This window comes from Acipenser ruthenus, chromosome 3, assembly GCF_902713425.1.
Source record: "Acipenser ruthenus chromosome 3, fAciRut3.2 maternal haplotype, whole genome shotgun sequence".
In the NCBI taxonomy this organism is placed as follows: domain Eukaryota; kingdom Metazoa; phylum Chordata; class Actinopteri; order Acipenseriformes; family Acipenseridae; genus Acipenser; species Acipenser ruthenus.
The window spans coordinates 103,168,250-103,195,029 of record NC_081191.1 but is presented as its reverse complement, the minus strand read 5'-3'; the positions used below and the strand labels follow the sequence as shown (position 1 = coordinate 103,195,029).

Here is a 26,780-nt window from a genome sequence, read left to right as displayed (position 1 = left end):
TAACTGAAACAGAAACAGCTGTGTAGGAGGAATAAAACTGGGTGAGGAACAGCCAAACTCAGCTAACAAGGTGAGGTTGCTGAAGACAGTTTACTGTCAAAAGTCATACACCATGGCAAGACTGAGCACAGCAACAAGACACAAGGTAGTTATACTGCATCAGCAAGGTCTCTCCCAGGCAGAAATTTCAAGGCAGACAGGGGTTTCCAGATGTGCTGTCCAAGCTCTTTTGAAGAAGCACAAAGAAACGGGCAACGTTGAGGACCGTAGACGCAGTGGTCAGCCAAGGAAACTTACTGCAGCAGATGAAAGACACATCATGCTTACTTCCCTTCGCAATCGGAAGATGTCCAGCAGTGCCATCAGCTCAGAATTGGCAGAAAACAGTGGGACCCTGGTACACCCATCTACTGTCCGGAGAAGTCTGGTCAGAAGTGGCCTTCATGGAAGACTTGCGGTCAAAAAGCCATACCTCCGACATGGAAACAAGGCCAAGCGACTCAACTATGCACGAAAACACAGGAACTGGGGTGCAGAAAAATGGCAGCAGGCGCTCTGGACTGATGAGTCAAAATTTGAAATATTTGGCTGTAGCAGAAGGCAGTTTGTTCGCCGAAGGGCTGGAGAGCGGTACACGAATGAGTGTCTGCAGGCAACAGTGAAGCATGGTGGAGGTTCCTTGCAAGTTTGGGGCTGCATTTCTGCAAATGGAGTTGGGGATTTGGTCAGAATTAATGGTCTCCTCAATGCTGAGAAGTACAGGCAGATACTTATCCATCATGCAATACCATCAGGGAGGCATCTGATTGGCCCCAAATTTATTCTGCAGCATGACAACGACCCCAAACATACAGCGAAAGTCATTAAGAACTATCTTCAGCGTAAAGAAGTACAAGGAGTCCTGGAAGTGATGGTATGGCCCCCACAGAGCCCTGATCTCAACATCATCGAGTCTGTCTGGGATTACATGAAGAGAGAGAAGCAACTGAGGCTGCCTAAATCCACAGAAGAACTGTGGTTAGTTCTCCAAGATGTTTGGGCCAACCTACCTGCCGAGTTCCTTCAAAAACTGTGTGCAAGTGTACCTAGAAGAATTGATGCTGTTTTGAAGGCAAAGGATGGTCACGCCAAATATTGATTTGATGTAGATTTTTCTTCTGTTCACTCACTTTGCATTTTGTTAATTGATAAATATAAACTATTAACATGTCTATTTTTGAAAGCATTCTTACTTTACAGCATTTTTTCACACATGCCTAAAACTTTTGCACAGTACTGTATGTGTGTGTGTGTATTGTTTGTTTTCCATTTTGAAAAAAATTTGGTTAGGTTACAGAAATGTGACACCTAAATAATACAAGTTATTAAATAGCGATTTGTTGATTTCATTGTTCTTTGCTGTATTCATCACTTTCCAAATACAGTGTTACTAAAAGTAAAAAATAATTTAACACACCAGTGGGCCCAATTTTAAGGCAATGCAATGATACATTTTCTGAGAGGAATAGAACAGCTGTTATATAAAACTAGCAAAGGCAAAGCCGAGTTATTATTTGCTGTAATTCCTTGTTTTTTCTTGTACCACTATAATTATTTCATTCTTCAATGACAATTTGCCTTAGGCTTTGCAATTGCTTCAAAATAGGCTCCCGAATCTACATTTTCCTTAGACTATATAAAATGTAGCATTGCTTTTTTTACAGCAAATGAATGGGAACATTCTACAAAAGGTTTTATTTGTGTTCATTACGCATGTATTGCTAAATAAATGCTTCTTTACAAGTTAGCAACAAACAATATTGATGTTATTGTGCATTTTTATTTCCCCATTAAGGATTAATACAGATTTATTTAATCAGTCTGTAGTATTTAGTTGTATTTTTTTTTACTTTAACCTGCTATACCTGTGTGTATTTGTTGCATCTTTTACAGTCTATTAAAACTGCAAGTTTTGTAAGAAGATATCAGCACTAATTTGTTTCCCCTGCTGTAGTGCTTTCAGAAGTGCAAAGGTAGCACATTATTAGTAATTTGCTTATTAATGTGCGCTTGTTTCAGACACATCCTTACCTGTCCCTGCTTTGAGAGTCTCTGATACCCCTAGGAATGCATGCTTTTTTAAAGGTAAGTCTAACCTAATAACAATAATAGACTGTAAGTAACACATATTTTTGTCATATGATTTCACTAGAAGAGTAGCCATCAAACCAAATACATACTTGTTACAGTGTTAAGATATCCTTTACAGGCAAAAAAACAATACAGAGCCATGCTAAATATATTTATATATGTATATTTTAGTTCTGATAAATATTAAATCCTGACATACATTTTAAAAGTTACAGTGATAAACTGTTCAGCTTGATACATGTATTCAATAGTAAACCACAAATATAGATCAATAATAATAATAATAATAATAATAATAATAATAATAATAATAATAATAATAATAATAATATCTGTATTTTTATATAGTGCCTTCCATAGTGGACCACCATCACAAAGTGTTTTACAGAGGTAGGTTGTGAACTGTGCGTTATATGCCAAGTCACTTACAACAGGACATATGCTATTAGGTTTGGTGCAAATTAAAAACTAGAAACCATTTTATCATTTTAGTCAGCACCTGGTATTTGAAATGTCACTAATTCCATTAGAATATACATTTTATGCACACTACATATGCAACTTTCAACTGAACTGGCCTACTATTGAATCACAGTTATTTGACAACACTGAAGCATGAAATGCAGGGTTTATTAGCACTTCAGAGGGATTAAAAAAAAATGTCATTCAAAATAAGAAATCTAATATACATGATTAGTAATACTGTGATTTAATATATATATATATTTTTTTACCATTCTGTTCTTCTGTGTTATTTACCATGCTTGCTGATGCCTTACAATGATTTGCTATGCTTTTATGTTTTTATCAATATAAACTGGAGTAAACTAAGGGAATTGTTGCTATATAAAATATGTTCTTCTAACCTTACTATTAAATGATCCTTAGAAAATGTATTGATGCAGTTTTCCCTTCACTTCTTTGAACTAACCCCAGAAATGAGTCTCCAAAGTGACTACACTGTTCCCTGTGCTTTCCCTAATTCATAAGCATTCACACTTTGTACAAACCACAAGTGTAATAACTTCCCACAAATGTAATAACCACTTGTCCACAAATGTAATAACTGCACACAAATGTAATACTCTTTCCCAAAAATGTTATACCCATCTACCAACTTTCAGTTATTATTTATTACAAAAAAAACATGTGCCATTATTAACTACAAGTGTATATACTTTAATCATTGGGCAGTCATTATTGGGGGATGGCATCTTTATATCCAAAACCGGCAGTAATGAATACTATTAATTATAAGTTAAACTGTTATTTAAATACATAAATAAATATGTACTAAGTAATTCACTGGCATTATCATGGATGCAACATTTGTGGGAGACATTATATATGTGAATAGGTGGTTATTATATTTGTGGGTGAGATTATTACATTTGTGGTCAGGTGGTTATTACATTTGTGGGCAGGTGGTTATTACATTTGTGGGTGAAATTATTACATTTGTGGGCAGGTGGTTATTACATTTGTGGATGATATTACATTTGTGGGTAGGTGGTTATTACATTTGTGGGTGAGATTATTACATTTGTGGTCAGGTGGTTATTACATTTGTGGGTAAGATTATTACATTTGTGGGCAGGTGATTATTGCATTTGTGGGCAGGTGGTTATTACATTTGTGGGTAAGATTATTACATTTGTGGGCCGGTGGTTATTACATTTGTGGTTGAGATTATTACATTTGTGGGAAGGTGGTTATTACATGTGTGGAAGATATTACATTTGTGGGCAGGTGGTTATTACATGTGTGGGTGAGATTGTTACATTTGTGGGCAGGTGGTTATTACATTTGTGGGAGATTTTACATTTGTGGGCAGGTGGTTATTACATTTGTGGTCAGTTATTACATTTGTGGTTTGTACAACTTCACTGCATGCAGGTCTAAATTAGATGCAGTCTCTGAGCACCAAAGGAGATCAGGCTAACAAGGCATCAGGTAAGATGGTGGTTATAGAGAATTCATTTAGACATCAAGCTCTGCTGCACAGATTCTTGAGGCGGCCTCAAGACCAGTCTGAAACCTGACAACTCTCCAGACACATCCTGCTCACAGTAAATCTGTAGCAGTTTCAGGATCTGAGAGTTGAACACGATGGATTTACTCTGAATTAAAATTTGTAGTTTTCCAAACAAGTAAACCAGTTATCCATAAGGCAGGACTTGTGTCTATGTTTAGTTTGTCCTTGCTAAAAGGCAAGGCTTTTGGTTTAAAAATAGAGCCATCGATCAAACTCCTGTTGTATGCCAGTAAGACTGCTATAAAAACAGGTCTTGAGCAAGTAGACTTTGAGATTGGATCACTGTTAAAGCTCACACACGGTAAACACACATGCAGAATTGCTCTATTATTACACTCTAATTCAAAGCTAATAGATGAGGTGTTTGTAGTTGAATGAGCTGCTGTGCATGATAATTCAATGACAGTGTTTTTACAGAGCCCAAGCAGGCTGTGGTTATCCCATTTATTTTTCAAATGATTATTTATCTTAACACATAATAATGGAAGATGATCATTTACTTTACTTACTTGTTCCTGTGAGGCTGCCTTGTTTCTTCTGCTTGCAGTTAAGACCAGGGATTTCTGCATGGAAGATTTCATACAATATACTTCCATAAGTGCACTTCACTTTAGTTCTGATTTCATCAGTAATAGTAAAATGCATTGAATGATTTTCATTCTTCACTTGGTTTAGCCTTTTGTTATCCAAAATTAACTGGTAAATTAAGTATGACTGATCATTAACCATAATCCTAACATTTATTATTGAATTAATGAAATGGAAGCAGACAATTTCTTCATAGTATTTAATCATATTCATTTCTGCATGAGAGATTCAAGGCAAAGTGATTAGAAAACTGATCAAAACCATTTACAATGAGGAACTTATCTGCACAGACACACATGGTGATTATAAAGTCAGTTGCCAAAATAATGCAAATTATAATAAATATAATGACTGCAGGAGCAAAGAAACTTGGCAGGAGCAGTCACCAAATGATGGACAGAAAGATTCTAGGACTACCATCACACATCAACAGCAAAGTGACATTGCATTAACAGCAAAGCAAAATCACAACCAAGTCCTTGTCTTTTCCTGCTCATTGTCTCAATCAGGTAGGTTTGTTTTATTAAAAAATAAAAAAAATAAATGATCACCCCCAAAATACACTTGATTTTTTAGTAGAAAGGGAACAGATTTTCATAATCACTTTTTTCACATCTTCCAAGATGATTAGGCTGATTATCTTTATTTATTCACATGTATTGTGCTCAAAGAAGAGTGTTCTGTTTCTGATCATTTTTTGGTTTGTTGATTTTATACACTTGGCTTTTGTTGGTGTTGTGAAAATGAATTGTACAGTATGAACAGTATAAGCAGTGGCTTTCCAGTATTGATGCTATCTTTTGGTTGCTGTTTGTTACTACACAGAGACAATGCTCTTAATAGTAGGATTGTGTAGGTCCCGGACTCCCGGCACATTGTTTGAGTGAAAACAGTTGTGATGAGGGTTGAGTCGGCTCCATGGGACCCACTATCATGCCCCTGATTCTTCTACTTTGCCATGATTTTTGTTGAATTGTTTCACATAACTCTCACTCAGCTTATTTAAGTCATGGATCATGTGACAACATAGTTTTGGAAATGAAGGATTTTCTCATGTTATTTATATTCTTTCATTTTTTTCTATTATCTGTTCTGCATGGATATACTCAAAGTGCAACAGAAAACAGAAAAGTGAAACTTATCTAGAGTAACAATGTGAAATGCATAGACCCGGTTGAAAGATTGTATTCATAGAATAAGATGGAAAAAGGCATACCATAGTTATTATCGTTGCCAAATGTAGACAGATTTCCTGCTGAGTATAAAAAGGGCACAGAGGGATAATCATTTCTTCATCAGAGACTGCAGATGCATCTTCACGTTTATTTCAAATGAGAATTGCTTCATAACCTGATTAGCTTCAGGCATTTTCACAGTGATGATGAGTATAATGTAACAATATCTCAAGAAAAGGTTTTCAGTGCTACAGAATATGCTTCCTTACTGGAGAGGACCACTCATGTCCTTTGTATTCATCACCTGCAACATTAAGGCACATTTTGACAGGATGTAAGGTGTCTCTTAGCCAAGGACGGTTTACTTGGCACCATGACCAGGTGCTGCGATGTTTGGCCTTAGCATTGGAAGACAAGCATAACATGACCATCAAAACAATACACACAAAAGACAACATTCCTCCGCCGAGGAGAGCAACCATCAAGAAAAGGTGTTCAAACCAAGTCTCGCCCAGGACAACTGGAAGCTGCTAGAGACTGGAAAATGCTGGCAGATGTTGGTCAACGGCTTATTTTTCCACCTGAGATTGCCACCACTAACCTTTGACCAGATATTGTCTTGTGGTCTGGATCAGCATGCCTTGTTCACCTGGTAGTTATCAGTGCCATGGGAGGATGCTATAGGTGAGGCGTATGAGAGTAAGAAACTACAGTATGCTCAACTAGCTGCTGAAGCGGAACAGCGAGGGTGGAGAGTCCGGGTTTACCCAGTGGAGGTGGGTTGTCGAGGATTTGTGGCATGCTCCACAACCCGGTTTCTCAGAGATGTCGGATTCAGTGGCCAAGAGTTGCATCGCACAGTGAAGAACTTATCTGAAGCAGCAGAGAGGAGCACCAGCTGGCTGTGGTTGAGACGGAAAGATTCTGGTTGGGGATCTCAAACACAATAGAAAGAAAGAAACGCTGATGTACGGGTAAGTAAGCTGGGCTGAGCTGAGTGGGGGACGGAGGGGGGTGATTCTGGGACGCCAGAATCACCGTCGAGCCCTCTTGAGGTGTCGTGAGCTAGTCGACGAAACACAGAGGATGGAAGGTGCCCACTTGAAGACCCCAGAGATGTACCCTACTTAGCTCAATCCAGACGGTTGTCATGCTGATGCGCTGGGAAGACCGCACTGCGGTTGATCCCCGGAGCCAGCATCGCAGCCGTTGTGAGTGCTGATGCGCTGGGGAGGCAAAATAAGCTGATCCCTGGAGACAGCATTACACTTCAGCCATCAAAACCAGGCAGAAGGATATCTACATCATCATATGGAAGGAAACGCAAATGGATGGAGACACAGATGGATCACATATGCTGATTTGAACTCGGCTCTCTTGGCGAGAGCCGAGTTCAAATCAGCATGAAGTTTTAACATCTACTCTCATGTAATGGAAATCATGTCTTTTTTAGAACGTAGAATGTAAAGAAGTCAGAAGTGTAAAGGTTTTAGGAATACCTTATTTTGCTTGTAAAATTTTTGACGCACTGTTACAGTATGCACATTTTAACATTCTAATATTATTCAATAGCTTGCTTTTGCAAATTGTGCTTTAAAAAAAAACAGTAAGTGAGAGTTTTCAACTTGCTACTGACTTGTCAATTTTCTATAAAATTATTTATGCAGTTGAAATTATTTTTAGTTTACAAATGAATTTAAACAAATAATACCATGAAGCAGATGGATTCAAAATAGTTAAAAGGTCACAATAACACATGAATTCCCATAACCAGGATAGCATCCCATATAAACCTTCAAAAAGATGAGCAATATAAAAAATAAAACAACATGTAACAGGGGGGATCTGGACTGACTATCTGACATGCTTGGGACTGCAGGTAGAGGGCAGCAGTCTTGTAGGATCTGCCTGTCGGTCATGGCGATGACACGGAGAGGTGGGGAAGAGGGTGTGGTTGTGCACTCGGGAGGCCGTGTTTGGGAACACAGTGACACTGACGGAAGACGTCAGTTTTAAAAAAAGAACGAGGCAAGCCTGACTGGGGAAAACAGCCTGCCTTAAAATAATTTAAAGAGAAAAAAATAAAATAAAATAATTACGTACCCGAGGGGACGTGTTTAGTTGTACGGGGAACTCTGGCCACCCCAGTGTATAGGGTAACTGACCATAAGTAGGAGGCCCGTTCTGACCGGCTTAGCGGCAGTGGGGGCACTGCGTAAGCAGCACTTTTGTTTGTAGTTTTATTACTGTGTTTTATTTTCCCTTTTTCTTTCGCCTTTGGTTTTCATTATTACTTACGAGCACTTGTTGTGCCTTTGCCTAGGTACCAGTATTGGTAACACCGTGGTTCTGGTTACTGTTGTCAGTATCCAGGCCAGACAACAGAGCCCTTTACTGGTGGAAATAAATCAGTGCACCTGAGCGGCGTTACAAATAAAGTACTGTCTCCTTGTGTCAGTGAATTGCCCACCACCCTTCCACACAACACCTTAATATTAGAGCAAAATAATTTAGAAACATTCAGAATGAAAAAACAAAGACGAGGGGTTATGAGCAAACGTATGCAAACAGTGCCGTTGGATAACTCATGTTGTGTTTGAGTTGTGAAAGTCAGTTGTAACTGATGAGCCCCCCATATTTTTTTAAAATTGATCTCGCTGGGCCAGTGTGAACTTGGTGAACGTTTTTGATGGGCAGGTTTGCCAGACTCGCACAGTTTTAGTTAAAAGCTGTGTAAATGGCATTTGAAGCTCGGCACTGTACTTTAATGTAGGCATTCCTCTACTGTATCTTTGTTAGTCATGTTGGCACAACTCATTCAACTGTCTCTGAAGTAATCACTTTGACATTTGCCAATTATTTTACATAATTGCTGTTTTAACGAGTGGCCTTTGATCCAACTAATTCCCTCAATTACATAAAGAAAATAAAAGGGTATTGTTTTTGATGAGAAACAGATCAAGATGATATGGGTCATGGAAGCAATGTAAAATTTTAGAATCTAGTCATGAATAAAATAATAAAGTGCAGCAGCAGAGAAGATGGTGTGAATAGTCCTAAAGCACTCTCTTATGTAAATGGTGCTGTATTATTTACGAGAGCTAGCTAACACATAGTGTACTCTCAGCAGAGAGACATTTTGCAGTAAAATGGGCTTCATATTAAATTGATTCCGGTAATAGAAAGTTTCTCTATTAATATTTAACATTAGAAATAAGCAGAAACCTTTATGTAATGTTGCTATTGGGGCGAGGGGTCACACAATGTTCAAATCAAATGCTGGTGGAAATGTCTAACCTGTGACATGTGTAATCAATAGAGAACATCAGTAACTAACCCTGACCCAGTCATTATTAGGATTGATATGCCTGCTAACTACTAAATTACAAACTACAAGCATTCCAGTGTAGCATTTTAAGGATGTATGGTTTCAATAAAATGCAAAACAGATTGATGTTACATGAACTGCTGTTTACCATCTGTATCAATATATACATGGAAATAATTATAATATAATAATAATATCATTATATAGCACCTTTCATAGTGGACCGCCATCACAAAGCACTTTACAGAGGTAGGCTGTGAACTGTGCATTATATGCAGAGACACTTACAATAGGACATTGATTTAACATCTCATCCGCAGGAAGGAGCACAAGGAGGTTAAGTGACTTGCTCAGGGTCACACAGTGAGTCAGTCAGTAGCAGAGGTGGGATTTGAACCAGTAACCTTCTGGTTACAAGCCCTGGACTTTAACCACTGGACCACACTGCCTCCTTCAGCTACTCAGCTACTAATTAAAAAAATGCATATATCATTTTTATTGATATAAAATGTCTCCATATAATGCAAACTGTATCATATTCTCAAAAGACACTGCAGTTTGTGGCTTAAAAATTCAGTGAGGTATTAGGAAATAATAATTACAGCATCTACCAGCAAGTGGCCTCGATAAGAACTATACAAGCTGATAATAATATTGGATTTATAACGAGCATTGTGTGTGGATAGGCTAGAGACACAGATCAAGGACGATCTAATAAAGCTGCCCTAACATTTCTAAACCCCTATGTCTGTTTATTTAGTCTTTAAAATAATTTAGAAACACACAGACTTACTGCAAATATCATAAAATGGATTTATAATTCTCTTAACATGTTGATAGTGCTATGGGTTACAGTAAAAATAAATAAAAAATTGACACACATTAAGATGAATTTCAATGCATGCACTGCTATAGTGTACCTGTGGTTTTCACCTTGAATTCATTATTCATTTATGAACATTTTTATAAAGAAAATTCTTCACAAATAAAAACAAAATAACAGACAAAAAACTATATTGAAATCTACATTATATGAATTTGCAGCCATTATTTTAAAGTGTTACAAATGTATGTAGTTATTTAGACCTAAAATTAAAAACTTAAGCCATCCAAATTGTATTAATAAGTGAAGGTGGAGTGTAATAATTAACCAACATCCCCTCGTATTACATACCAGTTGTGTATGTAGAAGTGCACAGATCATCTTGAAATATAGAGCATATTCTGACACTGAGCTGTATAAAAGCATGTTTAAGAAAAGATATCTTTATATATTTGTTTCAAGAAATAACTAAAATACTGGCAGCTGCTTTATGAGTGTACAATGAGTTTTTTTATTTGTTTATTGTATTTTTGCCCCCCCCCACCCCCCACCCCCCACCCCGTAATAAAAATAGTTTGAAAATTCTGTACAATTAAACTTATTCCTAGTCATTTCATTAATTCCATTGCCAGAAAGGTTTACTACAATAATGACAACATGATATTTTGACTACCCAATTTTGTACCTCTGACAGCTAGATTACTTGGTACAAATGCTTTCAGATATTGCTTTCATATTCGGTACACATCTGTTTTCTATAATCTTATAGGTCAATTGTGATTGTGGACAAGCAAAAATAACACTTTTGTGGCAGAAATGCAAAAAGCTACTGTTGGCATTGGAGGAATTGACTTCATTATTGCAGGGTTATGTAACCAGCATTCTAAATGGTACAATGACCTTGCTATTGATTTCCCATCATATTTACCTGCCATGTTCTCAAAAATACTCTATTTGAAAATATCAGTGTCGATTGTGAAAGCAGCACGTATTCAGTTGTACCATGTTACAAGTGGAACTTATTATACCCACAAGATTATTGGTAATCTTTTCAATTTTAACTGTGAAAGTCCCTGGGATGCATTTTCAAGAAGAGCGCTCAATTATTTTACCTCTGATTTTCTCCCCAATTTAGGGTGTCAAATTATGTTCCCTCACCGCAGGAATTCCCCACAACATCTCAGGAGAAGTGAAGGTCTGTGGGCACTCCCACTACCAAGCGTCCGGCCTCTGGAGGACAAAGGCCAGCCCTGCAGGTGGACACTTGAGCTCTTGAGCTCACTAGGCGCCTGGGCAGTAAGATCCGCTGTAGTGTGATGAAGAGAAAAGATCCCTGTCGGTTCTGTCTGTGTAACAGCATGAGCGCCAGATACAATTCAATGCTCCCTCAGGAATCACCAGCAAAGACCGGTGACATCCTGTGAGGAAACCGGACCCTGCAGAGGGGGTTGCTAATGGGGGGTATTACTGTTACTCATTTGTAAAAAATATATAACCTTTGACATTTTCCAGAAAGAACTCATATTATAGTTTAATATTACTTTTATTATGATTTGTCAGAGATTTTTTCATCTCAATGTGTGATCTGAACTTCCCCCCCCCCCCCTCCCACTCCCCCACTAGCACCGGCCATGATAAGACCTTGATTTGGTGAGAAGAAGACTGAGAAGAAGAACGAAAATCTCTAAAATAGCAAATATTTGTTTTTTATTTGTGATATTGGATAGATTAGGCCTGTACGGAAACATACAGAAATGCAATTCCATCAATTGAAAATGTCATGCAATACCTTTGTTTTCTTCACACATTAAATCTAGTGCCTCCAGATAGTGTAAAAGCAAGATGTTCCAATCTTGTCTGTGTCATCCTATTTTTCATTATAATGATACATATTATTGTGACTTAGAGTGGCATTGTACAGCAACTCTTTGTAGTATTTCAATGTCTGGAACCAACTCCCCAGTAATGTTGTTGAAGCCGACACCCTGGGATCCTTCAAGAAGCTGCTTGATGAGATTCTGGGATCAAAAAGCTACTAACAACCAAACAAGCAAGATGGGCCGAATGGCATCCTCTCGTTTGTAAACTTTCTTATGTTCTTCTTATGTTCTTACAATAGCATATTATACATTGCAAAATTAAACCTGCTTTTTTTGAAAATATTAGGAACGTTTGTAAAGCAGTGTCAGAAAACAGCAGTGGCTACGTGTTAGAGAGTACTGCTATAAATAAAGCTGTAACGGATTCTGCTGTGACAGCGATAGAACACAGTCAGAAGACTCACTGACTGAGTAAAGCCAACTGTGTCCAGAAGAAAGATTTGATATTACTGCATGCTACACTTGCAGTAATGCAATTTCTATTGTGGCTGTTAATACTCACTACCACCCCTAAATAAGATAATCAGTGTCATCCTTACCTGTCCTTTCCAGAATAATGCTGCTCCCTTTTGTGACATCCAAGTAGTGCTCACTTGACTAATAATCTCTGGAGCCAGGTGAAGCATTTGTTTCTAGCCAGGTGAAGCATTTGTTTCTAGCCAGGTGAAGCATTTGTTTCTAGCCAGGTGAAGCATTTGTTTCTAGCCAGGTGAAGCATTTGTTTCTAGCCAGGTGAAGCATTTGTTTCTAAGATTAATGCCATTCCCTTAAATCTCGAGGAACATTTTGCATATTTTTCTCAATACCAAATATAAGGATTAAATGTGCTGTTAAATATCTCTGTACCAAATCTAACCCTTTTCTTTGCTTTTCGCTGACCTTCAGTTGCATATTATCTGATGGGCATGTCCGTATATTGAGAAACTACAATCCTCTCCAAACGTTAGCAGAAAAGTATATGAAGGTGTCTATATGCTTTGCAACACAAGGTTTATTCATGAGAAATATACTTAAGTGTTTGTTTGTACTGAATTTAGCCTGTTATCTTGTATATAAACCTTACTGTTATAGTATACTGTAATAAGATACTGAATTTATTCAATTGCTACTTTTCTACTTGAAAATGAAATGCCCGTTTGAAATATACAGGCAGCATTTCTTTATGTGCCAGCCTTTCTGAATGAAGCAACTTTATTTTTGCAACCTGCTCATAGACAGTGCTCTGTAGGTGTGCAGGTTTGCAAGGGGGTCACTGCTCAACAACAGGATCATGACTGATGCATTTGGAGGGAAAGATCACCAGTAAGGAATGTGTTTATGACCAAATTATTAAATAGTTCAAAATCTTTTTTCAGCAATATAATGAGCATTAATCTAGAAACTGGGTCATGGTATTGTGCTTTGTATTTATGTGTTGTCGTGGCATTATTAATAGGCTACTACATGGAGTTTGCAAAGGAAATGACAACATACACATATTTATTGACCATTAATTGTTTGGTTTCTTTTCCTTTTGAAAGAAAAAAAAAATCTTCCCAGACAAATTAACATTATTCTGTCAATTTGTGAGCAATGTTTAATTACTGTATCCCATGGTACAGTATATAGAGTCTATATAGAGTACACTCTATATAGAAAAGACTAATCATATTTTTGTGATTGTATTTGCCTATGATTTTTAACTAGACACGCATTTAAATGTACACACAGTAACACCAAGAACACCCTTAAGCAAACAGGGGCAGCAAAAGTGGTGAACTAGAAAGGAGAACTCATTTCTTAGTATGTACTTCAATTTTGCTTTTTTTTCTCTCTCTTGCAGTTGTCTTTGCTGTTGCCATTATATGCCCTTGGCTTTATCTAACAGCACATTGATTGGGCGCATTTCAAAACTGGGTGGGACTATCATTGAGGCTATACAGTATAGGGCTTCTGATTTTCGGTTTTAACTGATAAAACCCGATAAACCCCCCCCGATACAAAAAAAATGAACACCGGAAAACACCGGAAAAACTGTGGAAATAGTTAATCTATTCACGTTGACTTTACCCTTTTCCCATTAAAAAATAAAAACTACTACAAAAATAAAAATACATTTCTCAGTGCTGCTGGGCAATGTCCCGCCTTCCTGACTTGCATCTATCAGTGATCAGTTCTCAATACTTTAAACCCGCCCCAACTACTGAATGACAGCACATTCCTACATTTCTATTGGAGACTCTGCTTGTGAGATTTAAAACGAGATTACAATCAGGATGGAGGCTTGTTAGTGGGATTTCAACCTGTATTACAGTTAAGATACAGAGGATGTACAAAAATGCGTACACACAAAAACCCCAGAAGAATGTGCCCGTGACCATAGGGATTTCGTTGTGGAAGACAGCAAAGGAAAGAAGGTACAACTTAAGTGTGCAAGGACTGTCGAGTTACTATACATTATTATTATTTATTATTATTTATTTCTTAGCAGACGCCCTTATCCAGGGCGACTTACAATCACAAGCAAATACAAATACATTCAAGTGTTACAATACAAGTCATACAATAAGAGCAAGAAATACAATAATTTTTTTCAAGTGTGCTTGTGAGAAAACTGCATGGGACACAGTAAACACAGATCTCTGCGTTGCATTGGAAAGATTAAGTGGAACAGTTGAGAAAAAACCGCTCAAGCATTTTGGAAAGTAACTGAAAACACTAATTTCATACAGTATATCAAAAACGAAAGCCCCGAAAAAAACGAATTACATAAAACTCGAAAATATCTAAAAATAAGCAACGAAAAATACAAATAATAAAACCTGAAAAACAGAAGCCCTATGTATATCCCAACTGCAATAACATTTTAGATGTATTCCCCCAGAGTATTAATTCAATCCACCTTGATATCGCATTGTTTTCAATGAAGTCCCACTGACAAGGCCCCTTCAAATTGAGGATGGAAGGTGCCCACTTGAAAACCCCAGAGATGTACCCTACTTAGCTCAATCCAGATGGTTGTCATGCTGATGCGCTGGGGAGGCCGCACTTTGGTTGATCCCCGGAGCCAGCATCGCAGCCGTTGTGTGTGCTGATGCGCCAGGGAGGCAAAATAAGCTGATCCCTGGAGCCAGCATTACACCCCAGCCATTAACACCAGACAGAAGGATATCTACATCATCATATGGAAGGAAATGTAAATGGATGGAGACACATATGGATCACATTAGTTTACTGTAAAGCTACGTCTTAGTTGGTGCTTATCTTGGCAAGAGCCGAGTTCAAATCAGCATGAAGTTTTAACATCTACTCTCGTGTAATGGCAATCATGAAGATCTGGATACGTCCAGTGACTGCTGTGAATAGTGCAGCTGGCAACAAGGGAAAGACCTTGTGACAGCCTGGAGAGACAGCTGACAGGAGGAAAGAGACCCCATTGGGGCTGGTAAGGGTTAGCTACCCTTGTCGGCAGCATCAAGCTCTGTGTTTACAGGATGCTGGAGACACCCGCCCAAGGCTTCTATGAATAAAGAGAAAAATACCCCTAGAGTCTGCGAGAGCGGGGGCGGAAGATGACTCAACGTTGGACAACACGGTTAACGACTTAGGAACGGAAACGGATATGAGTATGGAGAGTACTTCACAAAAGACTAGTTCAAGATCTGCAGTTAACAAAGACATGGAACTCCAGGTTTCTGTCTGCGGCTGGAGCAAGGCGACAACAGTCAGTGGTTTGAAGATTCATCAAGGGAGAATGAAATGCTTGAGGGAGAAGGGACAAGGGCCTTGCATTGATCAGTACTTCTTACGAAGTCAGTCAAGTCAGTCGAATGAAATCCAGCGACAGGAAGAAAACCACAGTTCGCAGGATATCAGCACCCCTGTCATAGATGTGAGGAGGACTTGCATGGACACAGTTAGTGATGAACCTAATGATCCTTGTGAACCCGGTCAGACAAACCAGCATAAGAGAGAAAAGAACCTCAACGGGCACAAGCCTGGAGTTAAATGGCCAAGAGCTTGTGAGAAAACTGCATGGGACACAGTAAACACAGATCTCTGCGTTGCATTGGAAAGATTAAGTGGAACAGTTGAAAAGAAGCTGGATAAATTTGGGGAAATCATCTACGCATATGGAAGTGAGAGGTTTGGAGTTGGAAAAAGGAAGGAAAAAGTACAAACTATTCCTGGAAAGTCTAGACGGCAGCAGGAGATTGAACGCTTAGTTAGAGAAAGGAGACAGCTGAGGAACCAATGGAGAAGAGCAGAACAAAGTCAGAAGGAGGGACTCAATCTCTTACAAAGGGTCATAAAAGATAAGCTTGCAACATTGCGCAGAGCTGAGCGCCTACGGAAACGCTACAAAAAGAAGGAGCGTGCGAGAGCTAACTTTTATAAAGACCCATTCAAATTTGTAAAGAAGTTATTCACCAGTGAGAAGAATGGCACACTAAAAGCATCTAAGGTTGAGCTGGAGAGATATTTGGAGGAAACACATACAGATTCAAAAAGGCAGGAGCCTATGTCAATTCCGTCAGACATCCCACCTATCAATCCACCAGAATACCAAATGGAGGACTGTGCACCTAAGTGGAAAGAAATAGAGCAAGCTGTGAAAAAAGCAAGGGCTTCATCATCTCCAGGGCCTAATGGAGTTCCGTACAGAGTGTACAAGAGTGCTTCAGGAGTTCTACGAATTCTGTGGAAATTGATGAAAGTGGCATGGGAAAAACAGGTTGTACCAAGAGCATGGCGCCGAGCAGGTAGAGTCTTTATACCTAAAGAAAAAGATTCTACAAGCATCAGTCAGTTTCGTCCCATTTCCCTATTAAACGTAGAAGGCAAGATTTTCTTCAGCATTATTGCTCAGAGATTGTCAGCTTACCTATTAAAGAACTGCTTCATTGACACTTCAATACAAAAAGCAGGCATTCCAGGTTTCCCAGGTTGCTTAGAACACATCAATGTGATCTGGCAACAAATTCAATCAGCTAAAAAGGAGAGGAAGGAGCTCCATGTGACATTCCTGGATTTGGCTAATGCATATGGTTCAGTGCCACATGAACTACTTTGGGCAGCATTTGATTTTTTCAGTGTACCGATGACAATAACAAATTTAGTGAAAGCCTACTTTGGAGATTTGCAATTCAGTTTTTCAACTTCAGAATTCAGCACTACATGGCAATGCCTAGAGGTTGGAATAATGGCAGGATGCACCATTTCTCCACTGGCTTTTAACATGGCAATGGAAGTAATCATTAGGGCATCAAAATGGGTAGTAGGAGGAGAGCGCTTGGCTTCTGGAATGCGACTACCACCAATTCGAGCATACATGGATGACATGACAACCATGACTACAACAGTAGCCTGCACTAATCGATTATTGGGCAAATTAACCAATAACATTGAATGGGCACGAATGCAATTCAAGCCCACTAAATCAAGGAGCATCTCTATAATTAAAGGCAAAGTAGTAGATAAAACATTCTTCATTAATGGTGAGGCAATACCAACAGTGTCTGAGAAGCCAGTGAAGAGTCTTGGGAGATGGTACGACGGGGATCTAAAGGACACAGTTCATGTGGGAGAAGTTAGACAACAAGCAGTGGAAGGGTTGAAGAGCATAGACAGCTGCGCTCTACCAGGTAAACTAAAACTCAGTTCATACATCAGGAAATGGTTGGGAGTTCCACGCTGCCTCAGCAGAGTGGGACTTTATGGTAAAGGAATACTGCAGATACCAGTCTCTGCTCTAACCGAGGAGTTTAAGTGCGCCAAGGTCAGACTGGAAATGACATTAGTAGAGTCACGCGATAAATGCGTAAGGGAGGCAGCACCTGTGTTGAAAACTGGAAGAAAGTGGGCGGCAAAGAAAGCTGTGGAAGATGCAAAGGCTGCCCTTCGAATTGGTGATATCATGGGGCAAGTTCAGCATGGAAGAGGGGGTCTTGGTTTCAGTTCAGCTCCTCCTACATGGCACAAGGCAGCCCCAGCTCAAAGGAGGAAGCTGGTAGTCAACGAGGTGCAAAAGCAGGAGGAGAGGATGAGGTGTATAAAGGCCATTTCCCAGGCCGAGCAGGGAGAATGGATGAGATGGGAGAGTGTGGAACAACGCAAGATTGGCTGGCAAGACCTATGGTCAATGGAACAGAGCAGGATCAGTTTCCTCATCAGGTCAACATATGATGTTCTCCCATCACCACAGAACCTAAACCTCTGGGTAGGAGAGGATCCCTCATGTCCTTTGTGTTCATCACCTGCAACATTAAGGCACATTTTGACAGGATGTAAGGTGGCTCTTAGCCAAGGACGGTTTACTTGGCGCCATGACCGGGTGCTGCGATGTTTAGCCTTAGCATTGGAAGACAAGCGTAACATGACCAATAAGTTGTCACCTGTTCCATTAAAACATTACACACAAAAGACAACATTCCTCCGCCCAGGAGAGCAACCACCAAGAAAAGGTGTTAAAACCAATCCTCGCCCAGGACAACTGGAAGCTGCTAGAGACTGGAAAATGCTGGCAGATGTTGGTCAACGGCTTATTTTTCCACCTGAGATTGCCACCACTAACCTTCGACCAGATATTGTCTTGTGGTCTGGATCAGCACGCCTTGTTCACCTGGTAGAGTTAACAGTGCCATGGGAGGATGCTGTAGATGAGGCGTATGAGAGGAAGAGACTGCAGTATGCTCAACTAGCCACTGAAACGGAACAGCGAGGATGGAGAGTTCGGGTTTACCCAGTGGAAGTGGGTTGTCGAGGATTTGTGGCACACTCTACAACCCGGTTTCTCAGAGACGTCGGATTCAGTGGCCAAGAGTTGCGTCGCACAGTGAAGAACTTATCTGAAGCAGCAGAGAGGAGCAGCAACTGGCTGTGGTTGAGACGGAAAGATTCTGGCTGGGGATCTCAAGCACAATAGAAAGAAAGAAACGCTGATGTACAGGTAAGTAAGCTGGGCTGAGTTGAGTGGGGGACGGAGGGGGGTGATGCTGGGACGCCAGAATCACCGTCGAGCCCTCTTGAGGTGTCGTGGGCTAGTCGACGAAACACTGAGGATGGAAGGTGCCCACTTGAAAACCCCAGAGATGTACCCTACTTAGCTCAATCCAGACGGTTGTCATGCTGATGCGCTGGGGAGGCCGCACTTTGGTTGATCCCCGGAGCCAGCATCGCAGCCGTTGTGTGTGCTGATGCGCCAGGGAGGCAAAATAAGCTGATCCCTGGAGCCAGCATTACACCCCAGCCATTAACACCAGACAGAAGGATATCTACATCATCATATGGAAGGAAATGTAAATGGATGGAGACACATATGGATCACATTAGTTTACTGTAAAGCTACGTCTTAGTTGGTGCTTATCTTGGCGAGAGCCGAGTTCAAATCAGCATGAAGTTTTAACATCTACTCTCGTGTAATGGAAATCTTGGGGTTATTATATTCTCTCAGCAAAACATAAATCATAAAACAGCATATGGGTCTGTAACAGCTAGACCCAAGAGACAGCAATAAACAATATTTAGAAAACAAGCTATGCATTTAAAAGACAATTTTAGCCAATTACACCAGCAATGACACCATGATCAGCCGTCATTGTGCCTCCAGTGCACATATGCAACTTTCTGTTGGACAGCTGGTTGTTATTACTGTACACAGTCCTTTCATTTGTCAACAATGATTAAAATGTGCCTTATTGCAAATGTTCCCATTGATCTCTCGTTATAGGAACAAATAGCACGTGATCCATCTTGTCAAATCTGACTGTAGTAGGATTTCAAATAACAGCACTACACTGGCATCAAAATACTATAGCAAACCCTTTCTCATTCATAAACTCCTTGACTGTCAGCTTTTTATAGGATTGTAGAGACATGTTTAGTGCCTATACAAGACTGAGTGCGTTGCACAAACAGGATAAACAAGGTTATGAAGGTTTCTGACCTTGTCCTTGTGGGACTGACCTCCCTGAACCTCCTCTTAGCAAAATATAAGGGAGGCATTATAACAATTTTAATGATGCCACATTTCTTAGTTTAAAATCAGACCGTTCTTTCTATATAGTGAAATGACACTGATTACTGCAAAGTATGTGTATGTATATATTATTTCTGGGTGTCTATGTATTCACTCAAGTCGGTGAAGCAGTGGTGTTTACACTGTATCTTAGTTAACTCTTAATGTCACAGATTGAATAATAACACTTTCGATGAGCATATATTGTGCACTAAACCAAGGTTGTCAAGGGTGTCAATGAATCCACAGTACCTCATAGTTCATTTTCTGTACTGTATATTTTGTCTTACAGATACACTAGTTTTTAATAGCAAAACAGAGCAGTTTTCAAAGGATTTACACTCACAGATCATGCTTTCTTTGTTCATGCTCTGACATGACAATGATATACGTATGCACACCAGTTATCTACTTCAGTACCATATGAGTGTCCATTTGATACTGTATTAGAACGACTTTATTTCATGGCAATACATTGATACAGTAGCATGGGAATTACAGTATTATTTAATTGTTATGTAAACAAATTATTAAACAGTAAATAGTTGCTGCCGTTAAATATTTACATTTTTGAAGTACTCAAATGATATGTTTTCTGTTATATTGTTTGTTTGTTTTTTAAATAAACTGGCTGCCCCAGTTTGGCACATTCATAAAAATATTTGAAATTGAAATTTTTGGCATTTATGTTAAAAAAATAGCAATTGATATATCATTTTTAACAGTGTCTCTTTGTACTAGTCAGTGTTTTTTCTTTGTTCATGCCTCAGCTTTCATACAATGTTTACACCTCTAGCAAGACTTGTAGTTTATGTTACCAGTTTGATGTTTATTTTAAGTCTTTTAAAGCATCTTGCTTTGGATCACATCTAGTTTTTACCTGGTTTAAAATGAATCCCGCTGGTGTGCCTCTCTCCTCATGTTGACTACCCCTTATTAAAGAGTAAGTAGCGGGTTCTGAAAAATATAGCACTACACGTCCCCACATTTCTGCAACTGCTTAAATAACGTACCTGTCATTTCTCTTTTCATTGTTAACATCCTGACATCTTTTTACACTTATAACTTTCAAGTCTGTTTCAAAGCTCTTTTCAAAATGGCCGCTCTCGTGCAGTGATGTGTCAGGATTATTGCCCACATTGTCAAACAGGTAACACAGCAATAACGATCCATGATGTGGTACGGAAAAGAAAAGCCAGAGCACTTGTTATGGGTTTTTTTTTTCAATTGCTCTTCCTGCAGTGATTTGAAAATGAAAAGAAAAATTACAGGTACGTTATTTAAAAAGTTGTAGCAACACGTGGGGATGTATAACGCTATATTTTTCAGGAACCACACTACTTGCTTTAACCAAATATAATATATATAAAAAAAGTGCTAGTCATAGTTTTCACTGCATACTCAGACACACTGTGGTCTTTATATACGCTACCAGTGGATTTTCAGGTTTTGACACGTGCTACAAAATACATCACAAAGTACCCAAATAAAGTAAGAGCTTACAGACTTCTACTAGGTTCTGGAAGATCTACAGTTTTAATAACAATTCTGTAACTTAATAACCCAGAATAACATTATTACAGTGTAAACAACACTATTTATTGAAGGAATGTTCTCATACAGATATATGAAAATAACCTAATTCACCACACAATTTAACTTCCCAGCTCCTATGATAAAGAATTTCAATTAATCCGATTTCAGTTGAGAGGCAGGTAATTGTTACAAGCGAACCTCTGCTGCCTTGATGGTCGAGGTGAAATTGGTTAATTCTTGAATGTTAGATCTAACCTTAAAATGAATGACATCGTCGTACTCGGTGTACCGCAGGCCTTGTGTAAGGAAAGGGACAATGAGGAGTGCAGTTACAGTGAATATTTTGCTTTTCGTTTAACAATCAGACTTCTGTTTCACAGATAAGAGGAACACATTTGCTTCCTTTTATTTTCAGGTCTAAATACATGGTAAAAGTAATTTATCAAAGTTCCAGTGTATTCTACCTCTCATTTTCTTACATACAAATATGCCTCTAAGGAAATAATCAAAAAGCATGCAGTCATGTTATTGTGTGCTGCATATTGAGGGACAGCATAAGAATGAAACTGCAACAAAAGTGTGTTTCTATATGTGGGTGTACACAGTACTAGCAGGAAAACCATAAAACTGACAAATATGAATCATCAGAGAAAGACGGAGGTGATGCATATAGAAAATAGTAAGGTCTGTATTAATATTTCATTCATTTAGAAAATGTATTAATAAAAAGGTATTTCTTTGCGTCAACAAGAAACTCAATCAATGTAACAGGTTCTCTGTTGGGTTCCTGCTGTTTCTGTGCACATACTCGTTGCTGTGCTCCCTATAACTGTGTTCAGTTCTTCCAGTGAGATTGCTTAGTGCACAGCTTAATGTCATTACAGTTTTGGTTTCCAGGATTTAGCTCATAATAATATATTCCTCTACACTGGAATATGGCAAAAGTATAGTGCACTGATAATAAGCAATCATATAGTTGATTTCACACAATTGGAAAAGGGACACTAAACAGGCTACTAAGGTCTACAGATTTAATTACAAGAAATCTTATAACTTGCAAAGATTTCTGCATCTCATAGTAATCAGTGTAGTAATCAGACATCAAAGCAGTTTCATGTGCCAAGTAAACATACTGATTATAATACTGTTTAACTAATCAACTTGTGAACAACATAACCTAAAGGCATATGAACCTTAACCTTTATTAACGGACTGCAGAAATACATGTGACTACAAATTGCACAGAAGGAGCCTCACAAGAAAAATGAGCAAGTGCAAAAGTCATTCAAATCAAAGTTTACATTCATCGCTATTTTTGAGCTAGTCAGGGTTTTACGACATGGTTCTCAATCTCTTGTATTAGAAATTATTTTTAGCTAATGCCAGTGGAATAATTTAAAATACTGTATTTTAAACAGAGCAGCCATTCCATATACTCAAGCAGGTACCATATTGGTGCCCTGTTTGCAGACTGCACCCTGAATCCCTAATGTATTGTAGATACAGTGACACACATGGCGATGCTTGAAGGCTACAGCTTTGTGCAGACAGAACAACAGCGGTCTCTTTCCCGGAGTCCTGCAATACAATGAATGGAAATATTGTGTAGTAAACTCATTGTTAAACAATCAAACTAAGATTACTTCCAGAACGGTCTTGACATTTTTTATATTAATTATTCTTTTTAAATATCAGTGTTTTTCTTTAGTTTCAGACAACGTGTATGAAGCAAAACAAAATTGGAGAATGCACTGACTAAGTCTATAGTTGCATGAATGCTTTTTTTTATTGTAACTAAAGCGTGGTTCAAGGGGCAGGAGCACAGAACCTCCCGTCCCTACAGTTTCTTCAATCAGCCTGCTATTAAAACCCTAGTTCAAACACTTCTCCCTATCTGTTCCCTTTTCTCCCCTGCATCCTCCCCTCTGTCGTTGCAAATAAAACACTTTTTGTTTGTGTGACTGGATGACCATTGATTTGAAATATTTTATTTGAAGTCTGTTTATTTCTGGGCAAAAATGTTAATGAATTACTGGTAAAGCCTAGGCTAATGACAACATAACCTAATGTCTAAGACAAAGTGCTGGAATTACGTTACTAAAATGCAGAAGAATATTCAGAAGTAACAGATTATATAATCTGGATAGCTAATTATCTTGATTACAATAATATATATTATTGCAATACTTTATGTATGTCAGTAGGTTTGCCCTTTAAAACTAAATTAAGTCCCTTCTTACCGATGCATCACTCAAATTAAACTAGACTGACTTCTGTATTAAGCTTCATTTAACTGCTGGCTTGGTATATATCAATTCTATATGCGCCTGTATGTCTAGTGGCCAAAGACGCTGAGTGGTAATTTACTGAGCAAATTAACTCCAGAAAGCTAGCCAACAATTTAAGCGATATTCCTGAATTTAGATAATAACTCCTGTTAAGACTTACTGTACTTCTGAGATTTCTTTATATATAGGCTCAATGAAAAATAACACTGACCTGTCTTAAAATAAAAGTAAAATAGAAAACGATATATATATATATATATATATATATATATATATATATATATATATATATATATATGGGTTATATTTAGGGCTAATAGTTTTTAGGTTTTTATTTTCCATCTCTCTCCCTCCCTCTAAACCTTAATTAATAGTTGTTAAGCCTTAACTGAATACCAGATTGTTTAAATTAGCGATGCGATACTGGAAACTAACGCAGTGGAAATGAATAAGCTGAATTCGGCGATCAGAGCCAGAACGAAATTCAGTTCAAATAGAATCAGGTGAGATCAATGCACGTCGATTGTGAACTCAATCAAGATATGAGGGTAAAAAGAAACAACCTCCTTTGGTAATTAGTGTTTGATTAAGAAAACGAATCGGCTCAAAATATGTTTTAAAGGGACATCATGTGATAAAAAATAAAGCCAGAAAACTAGAAGCTCTAGTTATATTTCAAACGGCCAACCCCAAACCTGAAGTGAACAGTAGCTATACAGTAGGTATGAATCACATTTTTTTTTTTTTAATCCTGCACACCCCTACCATCTAGTGGATGGATCCTTCCCAAGTTTTACTTTGGGTAACTGACGCCTGCTCAGTAGTTTTATTTTGTAAAGTGAATGATTAGAGGTCTTAGGAATAAAAACGATCGAAAGCCTACTTTGTTTATCGGTATTTCTGCCTGCCTGCCTGCCTGCATGTCACACGTATTTCTCTATGTGAAAAAAGGGAGACAAAACTGAACCAGGTAACTACAGACCAATAAGCCTGACTTCTATTATATGTAAACTTATGGAAACTATAATAAGATCCAAAATGGAAAATTACCTACATGGTAACAATATCCTGAGAGACAGTCAGCATGGTTTTAGGAAAGGGAGATCGTGTCTAACTAACCTGCTTGATTTTTTTTTGAGGATGCAACATGGTTTATTTAGATTTCCAGAAAGCTTTTGACAAAGTCCTGCATAAAAGATTAATTCTCAAACTGAATGCAGTAGGGATTCAAGGAAATGCATGCACATGGATTAGGGAGTGGTTAACATGTAGAAAACAGAAAGTACTGATTAGAGGAGAAACCTCAAAATGGAGCGAGGTAACCAGTGGTGTACCACAGGGATCAGTATTAGGTCCTCTGCTATCCCTAATCTACATTAATGATTTAGATTCTGGTATAGTAAGCAAACACATTAAATTTGCAGACTACACAAAAATAGGAGGAGTGGCAAACACTGTTGCAGCAGCAAAGGTTATTCAAAATGATCTAGACAGCATTCAGAACTGGGCAGACACATGGCAAATGAAATTTAATAGAGAAAAGTGTAAAGTATTGCATGCAGGCAATAAAAATGTGCATTATAAATATCATATGGGAGATAGTGAAATTGAAGAAGGGAACTATGAAAAAGACCTAGGAGTTTATGTTGACTCAGAAATGTCTTCATCTAGACAATGTGGGGAAGCTATAAAAAAGGCCAACAAGATGTTCGGATATATTGTGAGAAGTGTTGAATTTAAATCAAGGGAAGTAATGTTAAAACTTTACAATGCATTAGTAAGAGCTCACCTAGAATATTGTGTTCAGTTCTGGTAACCTTGTTACTAAAAGGATATTGCTGCTCTAGAAAGAGTGCAAAGAAGAGCAACCAGATTTATCCCGGGTTTAAAAGATTTGTCATATGCAGACAGGCTAAAAGAATTGAATCTATTCAGTCTTGAACAAAGAAGACTACCCAGTGATCTGATTCAAGCATTCAAAATTCTAAAAGGTATTGGCAATGTCGACCCAGGGGACTTTTTCGACCTGAAAAAAAGAAACAAGGACCAGGGGTCACAAATGGAGATTAGATAAAGGGGTATTCAGAACAGAAAATAGGAGGCACTTTTTTACACAGAGAATTGTGAGAGTCTGGAACCAACTCCCCAGTAATGTTGTTGAAGCTGACACCCTGGGATCCTTCAAGAATCTGCTTGATGAGATTCTGGGATCAATAAGCTACTAACAACCAAACGAGCAAGATGGGCCGAATGGCCTCCTCTCGTTTGTAAACTTTCTTATGTTCTTATGTGCTTAAGAGAGGATGTAGGTCATGTTATATTTCCAGTCATGGTGGTGGATGAATGTCACTGGCATGCCTGTTTAATGCCAGTGACAACTAAAGCAGTAAAGTTACATGGGCTCCAGCTCTGCTATTAGATTTGTTGTTAACTACACATTGTGGATGGTTATAAAGACTTCTCTTCCAATCCTAATTATAGCATCATGGCAACCCTGCTTTGATACTGTTCAGTATCATATGACATTGCAATCACTTTTTTCCGTGATATATTTATATAAATCCTTAATTTCCGAGGGCATGCACAAAATCTACTTTTAATCTTAAAGAGGATTATATTCGAAATAAATAGAAGATTGATCACAGAAAGCAGGCTAAATATTGTAACACTTGAAATGTATTTGCTTACGATTGTAAGTCGCCCTGGATAAGGGCGTCTGCTAAGAAATAAATAATAATAATAATAATAATAATAATAATAATAATAATAATAATAATAATAATAATAATAATAATAATAATAATAAACACAATCTCAATGTGCACCAAATGGCTTTCAATTTTTCATCACTCAGACTGAATCAAATAAATTCACATTTATTCCTGGATCATAGTGATGCTAGCTTTTACTTAGGGGTTTAGAAAATGGTCTAGTAAAATGAAAAGTAGTCTTATCATCTTTACCATAATTAGATCATTCATGTGCAATATAAAAAACAGAA

At 38.3% G+C, this 26,780-nt stretch overlaps 1 protein-coding gene across 3 annotated transcripts in view; it reads left to right on the top strand.

Annotated features, from left to right (window-relative positions):
• LOC117435222 (RNA-binding Raly-like protein) overlaps positions 1-26,780 on the top strand; it is a 172,045-nt gene that overhangs the window by 83,506 nt on the left and 61,759 nt on the right. For 2 of the 3 annotated variants that reach the window (XM_059020309.1, XM_059020299.1), the window contains exon 3: positions 2,059-2,124. The exons of the other annotated variant lie outside the window; for it this stretch is intronic. In XM_059020309.1, the coding sequence (XP_058876292.1) occupies positions 2,059-2,124 (66 nt within the window). The remainder of the gene's footprint in view (positions 1-2,058; positions 2,125-26,780) is intronic. 3 annotated transcript variants of the gene reach the window in all.